Source organism: Lissotriton vulgaris, chromosome 3_1 (assembly GCF_964263255.1).
Source record: "Lissotriton vulgaris chromosome 3_1, aLisVul1.2, whole genome shotgun sequence".
In the NCBI taxonomy this organism is placed as follows: domain Eukaryota; kingdom Metazoa; phylum Chordata; class Amphibia; order Caudata; family Salamandridae; genus Lissotriton; species Lissotriton vulgaris.
The window spans coordinates 1,721,978,066-1,721,990,680 of record NC_141689.1 but is presented as its reverse complement, the minus strand read 5'-3'; the positions used below and the strand labels follow the sequence as shown (position 1 = coordinate 1,721,990,680).

General features: G+C 43.9%; 1 protein-coding gene across 1 annotated transcript in view; it reads left to right on the top strand.

Moving 5' to 3' along the window:
• The window catches only part of LOC147728368 (bifunctional heparan sulfate N-deacetylase/N-sulfotransferase 3), a 554,824-nt gene that overhangs the window by 180,742 nt on the left and 361,467 nt on the right, over positions 1-12,615 (top strand). The window contains exon 4 of the mRNA XM_086963275.1: positions 5,722-5,876. Within this exon, the coding sequence (XP_086819401.1) occupies positions 5,722-5,876 (155 nt within the window). The remainder of the gene's footprint in view (positions 1-5,721; positions 5,877-12,615) is intronic.

Genomic DNA, 12,615 nt, shown 5'->3' with positions numbered 1-12,615 from the left:
AGTGAACACCGAATGGTTCCAATTACAAACCTTGTTTAACTCTACATGAAGTCTAGTCTTAAAACAGGAACTTTTATTTCCCTTGTTGATTCAGTCTCACCTGGGCTAAGATGTATAGTATATGAACAGTAAGTCTAGTTCATACCTATGCAGCTCAGCTTCTTGCATTTTACCATGTCAACCAGGTGAAAAGTTGAGGCGAAATTGAGAAATGCCACATTCTGTGGCAGTTCCTTTATACTACAAAATAGGTGAAACAGGTAGTGAAGGAAACAAACCTAGGGGCCTATTCAAAAAGGCATTTTGCAGTACATAAATTTGTATTCCTGTAGTACTCTTTAACGTTTTCTTACATGACTTTGTGAATTGTCCCAAACACCTCTAAAACGGAAATATTTCAATACAATTCACATAAATGTTAAGGTCTGCGCCCTCTTCGCACATTTACTAGAAGGACATTTTACGTTTTGGGCCAGTTCACAAAGACATGTAACAGTGTGTAAAAGAGTACTCCTCTAGTACAACTTCCCGTATTCAGAAATATTTTTTAAAAATAGCCCTCTCGCCAATATTTTAAAAGGCATGCCTGAAAACCTCCCTGGACTATATTGAAGGATGGGGTATCCTCAAACTGTTTAGTAAATATGAATCATAGGACTTGCAAACCAGAAAACAGTAAACATGCTGCAAATGTACTGAAACAAGAGCAAAGTGATAGATGGAATGCTTGAATTAATCTCAGCAACTCACAACAACTCAGGGCCACATCCCTTCCCATCATTTCTTGCCTACTGTACCATCTCTAGAAAGAGACTAGTCATGTGTGAATCATTCTTGATCCGGCTCCAATGAGAGCAGTTAAACCTTAACTGCCAGACCCGGTCCCCTCCAGACGAGGACATAAGAAACCCCATACTGATTTCAACCTACATAGGTTTCATAAGAGAGCTATAGCTTGAGTCCTGTGGTACAGTGAGCAAGAAAAGCACATGTGGTCATACACATTACACGTATGGCAATATATGACAACATGAATAAAGAAATGGCTTGAATACTTTAATTATTCTGAACTACTGGCAATCACTCTGGCCATATTCCAGATCATCATTTTACACACAATATACCATTCTAGACAGACACCAGTCATATGCAAATCAGTCTTGAGCCTGCTCTAAAGTGAGTCAGCCCAAATCCCCTTTAGATGAGAACTAAAGCAACACCATACCAGTTTCAACCTACTTAAGACTTTTTAATGAGGTATATCTTGAGTCCCGTGGCACATTAACCACAGAAGCCATGCATAGGTATACTTGTCACACTTTTGGCATCTACTACAGGACAAAGCGACGGATGGAATACTTGAACTAATTTCATCCACTCTCATTCACTCAGAACCTCATCCCTGTCAATTATTTTTCATCCTCTCTGTCACTCTAGACAGAAACTGGTCTTATGCAAATACTTCTTGATCCCGTCCAATGGGGGCAATCTAGCCCACACTGTCAAATAAGGTCCCCTGCAAACAGGAACACAAGCAACCCCAAAGTCACATGGCAGTTGGAATGGACAGTTCCCATGAGGAGCAGGGTCAGTTATGATTTGCATGATGTGAGCATCTGTCTAGAGTGGCATGGTGGGTGAAAAACGATTGACTGTAATTCGACCCTAAAGGTTGGCAATGGCTGAGATTAACTGAAGCATTCCATCCATTTGCCTTGTAGTTTTTGCAAGTGCCTCCCTGAGTGCAATGGCTATGCCCAGACATGGGTTCTATGCTCATTGTGCCATAGGGTTCAGGATACAAAATACTGTTGAGGCCTAAACAGGAGTGTGAGGCTGTTTGTGTTCCCTTCTCAAGGGGTCCTCACCTGGCAGTTTTAGATGGATTGTTCTCATGAGGACCAGAGTTTGTCCTAATTTGCATATGGTGGATCTCTTTCCAGAGTGGCATGGCGGGTGAAAAATGATGGGCTGGAATTCAGCCAAGAGAGATCGCCAATGGCTTAGATTAATTCAAGCTTTCCACTCGCCACATTTTTATGTTTTGTAAAGGAACTGTAGTATTGACTGGGTATTAATGTACATATGCCTGTTGAGCTTTAAATGTTCCAGGAAGCACCAAGTTAGGATGTGACACTTTCCATTAAGTCATACTTCCAATGCCCTACTAAATTCTCTTTGTATCCGGAAACCTTTAATTTCCTCATTGTTCATATATTATCATATTTGCTGCAACCATAATCTCATTAATGGATCTTTTTGGTTCATTAAGAACTTCTTAACAAACTCCACTTAAGCAGGTACGGAAAGGTTGGCCCGTAAGTAATTATTCGTTGTCACTCATGCCTGTCATTTCCGACCGCCAACATCTTTAAGAATCTTTGGGCCTCATTTATAAGGTTTTGCCATAGGGCAGCGGCGCAGGCCTTCCTGCTGCACCACCTTACGGCAAAAGAAAAGAGCAGGAATGTGCTGTATCTATTAGATACAGTGCATTCCTGTCCTTTTCCCCTGCACCGGCGCATAATGGGCTGCTGTGTGCCAACGCAAGTACATGTGCACTATGGTGCAAGGGTACCTGCATTGCAGGGATGATTATTTTTGTGCAGGATGGGAAACCTTCCTGCACAAAGAAATCGCAAGAGGCTTTTTCCTCTTTTTATGAATGCTGCAGAATGCAGCACACATAGAAAAATGAAAAATAGGAGAAATAAAGATATTTCTCCTCATTGTGCCTCCCTTATGCCTCTCCTGGGAGGCGTACGTTTTTAGCACTGCGTCAGATTTACGATTTCTCATAAATCTAGGGCAGTGTCAAAATGTCATGGATGTTGCTAGGAACATCTCCATCAACACCCATTGTACGCCCCTTTAACACAGAAAACTGTGTTAAATGATACAATATTTTCGAGGCAGCATTAAGCCAAAAAAAATGCAATAGTGCTGCCTCATAATTATGGAGCAGGCTCCTGCGTCTTGGAACGTCACAAATAGTGACGCTCTGGCGGCGTAAGAGGCCCTTGGTGTTTTGCAGTCACTTCCAGAAAAGTCCATCTACTGTAATGGAATGTTTTCTTTTTTCTTTTTCTTTTCCATCATTTGAAACTCTTTTCAATCTACTTTAACTCTTCTGGTTGCTGTCTTGTCTGCTCAGTCTTTGTAAGACATATCTGATGTAGGTGTGCTCTAAATTGAACCTACAAATGTTCCTCTTTAATTTAAGTGACTGATTTGCTTGCAACCTAAGGCGTTTGCTGTCACTTCTGTGAAAAAAAGCCCTTAAGGCATAAGTAGCTATTGAAAGAATTTCAGGATCCATTATAGAAGCAGCTCCAATCACAAGGATGATAGAATACACTAGCTCCTGTGTGTCTGGCATTTGGTCAAACTCTTAGACGTGTTCATCGCAGGGCAAGAATGTTTGCACTCTAAAACACCCCTAACCCCCTCTCTGGATCACCTTCAAACTCTTGTTACTTCTCGCTAAACCCCTCCCTTTTAGTAGTAAGCATTCCACATTTTCCAGCCAATCCAGCTATCCCTCCCCCATTTAGTACTAAAACATATACTTAAGTGTGAGGAGACTCCACAGTGTGACCGAGATCTCTGCACAGATAAGAGAAGCAGAGGCATAAACTTCGAATCTACGTTTGTGAATAGGATTTTGTAGAATGTTTGTAGTGCTGTTGAAGCACTACAAAACGTACTACAAAGTGCAGTTTGTGAATACATCCCCTATCACATGCTGCAAAGATGCAAAGAAATGTTGAACTGCAAAGTCCTTTTCATTCTTTGCAAAACGTATGCTAAGGCTCCATTCCTTTTTCTCTTTTTGACCACAAATCAATCTTCTTGTGGCAGTCAGGGGCCCATTATTTTTTTTTTTTGCACGGTGCTCTACCATTTTCAGGAGCCCTTTCAATTAGGCTGCAGATTCTGGTTTATTTATAAAGACAATGGCCCGTAGAAAATTTCAATGAAAGTGTCAATTAACATAGACCCAATCAGTGCTATATTATCTGCCCAGCTGGACAGTTTTTTAATGTACAATATACTAGTAAGACAGAGATTAGCGGAAAATTCAAGCGGGACACAACCTGCGTCCTACTAACAACAACATACAAAACAACATTAAGGGAAGGGTTCAGGCAACGAAAGCGTGTCTGCATTTACATTAAATATAGGTACAGCAGACAAAAGATTGTCGGCACACCATTACAAATTCAACATTGCAATTTTGTCTATGTATATGGTGTACAATTTGTTGGCGACGTTTCGATCCCTATTATAATCACTGGGATCATCTTCAGGACATTTGGGTTGACATGCCTGTCAACAAATGCTCTAAATACTGTGGCTGATAGGCCGGCGGTATTAGGCAAGTGTGAAGAATACTGTCAGGCGTGTGCGCCTGGGGAGGCTGCAGGTGCCAAGGAAATGTGGGCAGGGTCACCCGCAAGGAACTGCTCAAGTTAGCAAGTTTCAAGGGTTGATGCTGTCGTCAGGCATGCTTAAATTGCGCCTAGGACATCAGAGAAGTGCACAATAGCTACCACGACCGTGAAATTGTGTGAAGGGGAACCTATTGTGAAGGAATGCCAGAAATGCGTCAGAGCCGCGTTCGCGATCTCCGTGATACGGGAGTCCTCCAATTGAGAATGCCGAGGATACATAGGAGCAGCTGTACGCGATCTCCGTGAAACGGTAGTCCGATGGCGTCTCGTTTCGGGTTGGGAACATGGGCCTGCTGAGGAGCACGAGCAAGTCCTCAGTGCAGTTAGGATTCTGGTTTAGCATAGACCTTCATTACCATGATCACACATTTGACCCTTAATTGATGTTGAACATTTTTACTTGGTCGACCCCAGTTTCATGGCTCGCAGTTTGAGTACAGATGTCAGCCCTGCATACTTGAAGGGACCACCAGGTTCCCAGCTGCATGGTATATAGTATGTTTAAAAGGATGGTTAATGTAAACAAACAGGTACACCACGGTCTTCACCTGGCCAGGCCTCTTGCCGATCAATTTTAAGAATTTTTTGAGCTACATAAAGTGGCAAAAAATTGGATGAGAGAAGCAGCAGATACATAGGTATGGGTTTAAGGACTCTCAGGCAGGAGATGTATTTCTGTCTATTAGGATAGTTGATGTCTTGTGAATTGTTTTATTAGTGAATAAGAGGATATGAATCTTATATTGTAATTTAGGCAGTTTAGAGGTTATTGGCCTCCAAACTTGCGATGAACATAAATGGTGACGAGATGATATTTGTAATCACTCTTCCAAGCTTTGCCCCACTACATTTTTTTGATTTTAAATCTTAACAGCGGATTAAAAATCAGCACAGCATGGCTTTTTCTGTTCGCGTTGCTTTGGCTGATTTGAAATCTGAGGCCTTTTCTCCTTTCGGTGCTATTCATGCATTAATGCCATTTCAGTAGAAATGTTTGAAAACCACGTGTACCCATCATTCCAAAGGAACCATTATTTCAGTATACATTTATTATAAAAAACACTAAATAACGAGTATTCCATATATTTATCTGAGCCATGGATAAATAACCAGTTTGTTGTTTTTAAAGCTGATCGAATGTTGTGTTTTTGGCACTTTTCAAGTTTCTAATTTGCATATTCTGGTTTACCAAAGCGACTCAAGCAGAAACTATGAATAGGAGTGCTACAACTACCACAACACATATCTTTTGTACTTGTTTCTGTAGGAACCAAGAAAGAGGATGAAGGTGATGACCTGTTGCTGGGTTCAGTGGACGAGTTCTGGTGGTTCCCCCACATGTGGAGTCACATGCAGCCTCACCTCTTCCACAATGAGTCATCCCTCGTGGAGCAGATGATTCTCAACAAAAAATTTGCTCTTGTGAGTATCCATTTTTTGACTGATCCAGGGGACATCGGTGCCCTGGCAGAATATTCAAAGGTTCTCGCACTGTTATCATAATCACGTTTTTTGGTCAGAATTAACAATTTACATTGTCAACAAAATAATATTTGAATTCCTTGAAAATATACATTGTTGTCTTTCACTGGAAGGTTAAAGAGACATGTCTGCTGTTTACAAATTTCACCAAACAGGAAATATAAGTAACAAGTTTCATGAAATCAATTTGTAGAATTATAGCCAGAGCTGTGGTTTAGCTACACCTTTTGGCGCCTCTCCCGCGACGGCCGCTGGTGGGAGTGGGCGGGAGGGATGGTGGTGAGGGTGCCTGCTGTCTGCCGCTTCACGACGGCGCAGGTAAAAGTGGGGGAGGGAGGTGCCGCCCCCAAAACTCATTCCACCCGGTGCAGACCCCCCCCACACACCCCCCTTTGCTCTGCCACTGATCCAGAGATAACAAAAGAAAAATAAATGTTAGATATTTACAGATTGGATGGAAAATAGTGTGAAACAGAGAACAAACATAAAAGAGTATGGATTTAGGGCACAATTAAGGGGAACTATTCTAACAGGTACCGTGCATCACTGGTGTCTATGGGATAGGTCCCATAGTTTGAGAGCTCTAGAGCTGGTGTGCTCTTCCACAATGATCTAGACGGGACCATTGTAAGATTTGTAGATCCCTTCGGAGAAATAACATTTTGTCACTCACATTCCCCTTACAGGTGACCCCTTGTCATGCTTTCAAGTGCAATCGAAGGTTACCTGCTGGGAGCACCCAGCACTGCAACTGTGTATTGCTTTAATTAACACAGTACCTGTTAACCATGGCATTTTGCCAGAATTGTTTGTCAGTGACACATTGTGCCCTCTGCATAGGCAATGCAGCACTGTAAACATGCTGGATCCTGCAGTAGATTCCACTCCATTTGCATGAGCTTCACAGGCTTCGACACAATATGCATAATGTGTCTCCTGTTCGACAGATTACCAAAGTTGAAGTATTCTTTACTGGAGAAGGTGCTATGTGTTTAACATGGGTGATTGGTAGTGAGAGAGATAGGTAAGGCTTCTGAAGATGGTGATCTCCAACGGTTGATCATTGACTTTGAATCTCAGAGAGGAGATGTTTTAACGGTTGCCAAGGCGTCTGTGAACAGTAAATCCTACATGCAATTAGCATCATTGGTTGCCTCTTTCTGGGTCTTCTTAAGGTAAATGAGGCCAACTTTTACTAGTAACTCGGATTAAAATCTGCAAGAGGTCTGCTAATGGTAAATCCAGACAAGTTAAAGACATTTTACTTTAAAAGACTACAAAAGTGTGGACATCTCTCTCTGATCTAAAATCTTCAATCGTTTTTTCTGAGGGTATCTTATTGATGAGTTAAATTAAACATCAGGTCAACCCCCTTAAGCAACGTCAGGCGGAGCAATCTGTCTACTGCTTAAAGAAGAGAAACTAATGACTTTCAAATCAGTTTAAGGGTCAGCAGAGCATACAAATAGTGACTATGAAGAATTATGCAAGATGTGTTCTTTTAAATATCTTAGCACTTTGGCAATATGACAAGTGTGCACACTCTTTAGTGTGGCTCCGGATTGAGAATGTGAATGTATATCAGAAGTCTGTAAAGTGTGCAACTTTGCTCCATGTAGACCAGATCCAAGCCAGGGGTTAGGGTTTACTGCCAACTCTGCATATTATTACCATTCAGAATCGTTCTGTATATTTTTAACCCATGTAAATGTAAATTGATATTTGTATAGCGCACTACTCACCCACAAGGGTCTCAAGGTGCTTGTACGAATACCGCTGTGGTACACATCCTGGCTTTCCCTGTGAGGCGTCCACTTCTGGGCACCCCCAAGGTGGAGGCCAGGCATCCTTAGCGTTGTGGGGGCCATTGTGGAGATTAAGCAAGCTATTGCCCGAGTTGCAGAGTGGGACTCCGTGATTGGAATAGGCACCGAGGCGAGAATTATCAGGTCTGTGGAATTTTGAGCCCAAGACCCACCGAGGCGGGGAATTGAACCCTGGTCCCAGGCTAGACCTCTGCATCAGGGTCTGCCGCTCTAACCATTGAGCCACACTTCTCCCATGGATCTCCTGAAAACCTGGCATAAATCCAAAACTTTTGTGCTACAGTTGAGTACTTTACTGCCAGTGATAAGTGAAAGTGCTCTTTACTTGTTTCATTGCTTTCTCCACGTATTTGCAAAACAGCGGCATTTTCTCTTGCATAATAAACTAACGGATTTCTCTGACATGTTTGCCAAGCACTGTATTTCTGGAATTCAAATTAGATTTGATCACAGAGGCTTCATGTTGACCTCATCGTAAGGTTGCAGCTGAGAGGATGATCTGCTTGTCCTCATTATTAACAATCTCTTCAGATTTTGACGCACTCGGGGGTCCCTTGGCCTATATTGTCACATTCCCTGGCACCGCGGGGCTCTTAATTGGAGAGGACTGATATATCTGTGCAGTAAAAGCTGCCGTTCGACTGTGAGCACCTCGTTAACTGTATTTGTTTCAAACCATTCATTAGTATTAGTGGTCATGCAATGAAGTAACATAGGAACCTTGCATACCCGAAGTCCCACACAGGTCTCAGTGTCTCCTGCATAAGAGCAAAAACTGCACTAATTGCACCCGTCAGATCCTCATGAAAATGTTCAGGCATCTGGAAATAGGTGTCCTGTCAGCAAAAAGACAGGATCTATGGGAGCGCATTATTATTCTTAACAAGAGGGTGTGCGCTAGTTACTGTACACAACAACACAGCCGTCATAACAAGTTTGTAAGTGCTGTATATTATCTTATCCCCTTATTGTCAGCCCAGCTGCCAATCCCCTTGGATTCTCCACCTTCAAAGGTTGGCTCTAAGGACTAAAAGGGTGGCAGTTGGAATTGGAATGAGTTTTGTGGGATCCCGGTAAAAACTTACCTTTTGGGTGTTTTCGTCATCTTAGAGCTCCTGAGCTTTGGTGATGGGGAAAGGGATCGTCAACTCTTGCCGAGCACCATTCGCTAAAGTTCCAGGGGCAGCAGATTGGCGAGTTGTCGTCACCTCCTCTGATATTGCCTGGAGTGGTTTTTTTGTGTGACCTTCTTGGAGAGCTGAGCTGTGCAAAACTCTGTGTCTGCATCATAGGGAATAATCAGTGGGTCCACTGACCATCGTTTTACCAGTTGCCTGCTCTTCGCTCGCCACGCTAGTTGTATGGCGCACTTTTTCTTATGACATCTCACCCAAAACGTTTACTGTGCTTTCTGATGAGGACATCCAATGGAGCTCCTCCCGGAGCCACAGGCTAGTGCCACACGGGCAATGTCCTTTGAAATATCATAGGTGATGTCATTATTTTTTCTACTTCAAATCTACGCTAAGCCTATATTTAAATTGGGCTTGCAGTGGAGTCCTGGCCTCTTACTGCCTCCATTACATGTTTTGGGTTGTTCAGGTACAAAAGGATACCATTCAGCCTATGTAGGCAGTGGCAGGTGTTTTCAGGGTGCGATTTCCCACCTGCCTAAATATTTAGATGTTATGGTCAAATGCTTCAAACACAATATCATGGTATTTAATTAGGACATGGACATTTGTGGTCATCTGTTTCTGCATAAGGAATTGTGCACTAACACATGAGACAACTCTTATCAAAAGAAGCAGAGTGTGTAGGCTGCCCAGAAAAGCAGAATTTAAGAGGCAAATTGCATTTGCCTCTACTTTAAGATCCTTTTCCATAGGAAAAAACGTGTGATCACTGTAGTTGCCAGTGCCTAGGGCTAGGAACTGTTCTGTCCCAAAAAAGTGGAAGCTCTGAATGGATTGTGGCCTATGCATCCAAGACACTGAATGAGACAGAAATGAAATGAGCTGTGATCAAGAGGAAACTACTTGCTTGTGTATTAGCCATAAACTACTTCAGGAAGCAAGTTCATTTCACAAACTGTTCACAAACCACGTGTAAACATATTGTGTCTCGGAGAATCTGTGACTGCCTCTGCCAACATTGCTAGATTTTGTTCCAAACTACAGAAATACTATTTTGAAACAGTATATGTTACAGGAAGAATAAATCACACTGCTGTAACTCATAAGCATGTGAGATTAGCATAAGAAAAAGGATGTGGGCATACAGAATTTCACTCAATCCTGTAACTTGGTTGAGTCCTTTCCTACTGATGAAGGGTAGGCATCCTGTGTGTGAACAGTGCTCTCTGTGACTTAGGAATAAAATTCCTCCCAGTGTAGCTGTGAGACCAAGAGTTAACCTGAATCACATCAGGAGTAGAGAGTGTCCTCAACAGAATGTTAGTATTGACTATTCAAAGGTAAGGGTGGCAGTTGGGATGACAGTGGTAGGATGAGGTTATCGTTGTATTGGCATGCTTGAATGTATTTGAATTTAAAATTTGAATTTAAAATGATTTATTTAGCGCACGTTCACCAGCGGTTTCATGGCGCTGCAACCGATAGAAACAGAGCAGGAGTGGCAGAAACTAAGCCAGAGGAATTCGAACTGCAGGAGGACTAATTGAAGAATTTGGTGAACAAATGAGCTTTGAGCTGTTTCCGGAATTGCGGATAGAGAGTTAAGGCTCTAAGCTCTAGAGGCAAGGAATTCCAAAAGAGTGGAGCAAGGGTCGCAAATTTCGATCCTCCCCATTTCTTCCTCCGGAACCGCGGGACTGTGAGAAGGGATTGGGTGGATGAGCGTAGTTCCCTGGTAGGAACATAGGGGGTGATCTCAGATGAGATAAAAGCCGGTGCCGTGCCCAGTCGAGCTTGGAAGGTGATGGAGGCAAGCTTGAACTGGACACGTTCACGGACTGGGAGCCAATGTAGAGACTTGAGGAGGGGAGTGACATGGTGGGACTTTGGCAATTTAAACACCAGGCGCGCCGCCTGGTTCTGAATCTGCTGCAACCGCCTTAAGCTATATGCAGGTATACTAGCATATAGGGCGTTGCCGTAATCCAGGCGGGAGATGACCATTGCCAGGGTAATCAGTTTCAGAGCGTCAAAAGAAAAGAAACGGGACACCTTGCGTATAGTGCGCAGTGAGAGAAAAGAAGAAGACACCACAGAACTAACCTGGGAGTGAAGGGTGAGCTGGGAATTGAGTTTAATGCCTAATGTTTTTACTGAGGTAGAGGGGACAGGTGGAGAGCCTAGGGAAGGGGGCCAAAACAGAGAAGACCAGGGACTGCATGAACCACCCGTCAACACCAGCTCAGTCTTGTCTGGGTTGAGTTTCAGATGGTTGTGGTTCATCCAGTCTCGGATGTGAATCATAATAGACTGAAAATTAAGGACAGAAGAAGGGGAAGAAGACAGATTAAAGACGAGTTGGAGGTCATCCGCATAATTATATACGGTGACCTCCATCTGCTGCAGATGGAGCTCTTACGTCCGCGTAAGAGTTTTGCCAGCAGCTGACCTAGAGGCTGTGATGGCCAGCGCAACCTCCTATTAGTGCAGCTGTGCTGCAAGCAGTGTCCCAGTCTAAGCCCTCTGCTCGTAGTGGCGACCCATCAGGTACTGCTGCGCATACTCCACCTTGGAGGTGTACAATGCATTAAGATCCATGCGGGCCCTCTCCACATGGCTCTGGAGGAGAACCGAGGTGGTTGTGGTGTAGAGGTGGGTAAGGGAAGCAAGGTAAGCTTTCAGGGTCCTCTGTCGCTTGGCGTTCTGTCTGTTAGCATCCCTCATCCGTTAGTTCTGGATGTTTGCCTTGGTAGCCGCTCACACAGAACTCACACAAAAGCCACTGATTGAGCTCAATAAATATCTGACTGGAGCTGTTGTTTGCCAATGGGAGACTGGTAATGGAAGATATTGAGGCAACAAGGCGTATGGCTGAGGCTAGTCTGCTACAGGTCCAGGGAGAGGAGGATCAAGGAGTAGCCCAAGAGCGCAGAGTCAAGGATCCAGACATCCTGTGAGAGGGCGACCACTGACAGGAAGACCAAGAAGTAATCTGGGTGGGATTGCGTGCCTTGTATCAGTGAGAGGAAGGTGTACTCCTGATCCGTAGGGTGTGAGACGCCAGAAATCCACGATACCATGGTCCATGGTGATGTCCCCCATGAGGGCCCGGTCCACATTGTTGCCCACGTTCAGTATGCCGATGAGGTCCAGAACCACATCCCAAGTCAGGTTCCAGTCCCCTCCCACAATCCAATGGGTGACATCAATTTCCTTGAGGAGACAGTTGTGCTGGAGGTAGAACTGGTGTTTGGGTCCCATTGGCGCTTATACAGATCATCGCAAAGTGCCTTACTGCCAAGACAAAGTTTAACAAAGGCGTACCAACCCTCCTCATTGATCCATGTCTTGAGCACCACGAGGAGCAGAGATTTCTGCAGGAGGATCCCCCCTCAGTATTTTCGAGTAAGGGTGGGAGGCTGCTGTGATTCACCCTTCTCAACCAGTCACGCTGGATCTTCTCCACCTGCGAGAGGTGGGTTTCCTGGAGTGCAGGCACATACACACTGTTTGATTGGAGGTATGGCAGCATCTTCTTGTGCTTAAGGAAGTGCTGCACATTCCAGGGGCTGGAATGTAGTGGCATGGGGGACAGATTACATCCACAGGCAGAACAGGGTGGATATACTAAAGGAGGAGGGAGGAGGGAGCCAGAAAGAGGGGTAGAAATGGAACAAAAAACACAGAGGAAGGCAGAGAACAGGAGAAAAGAGGGGG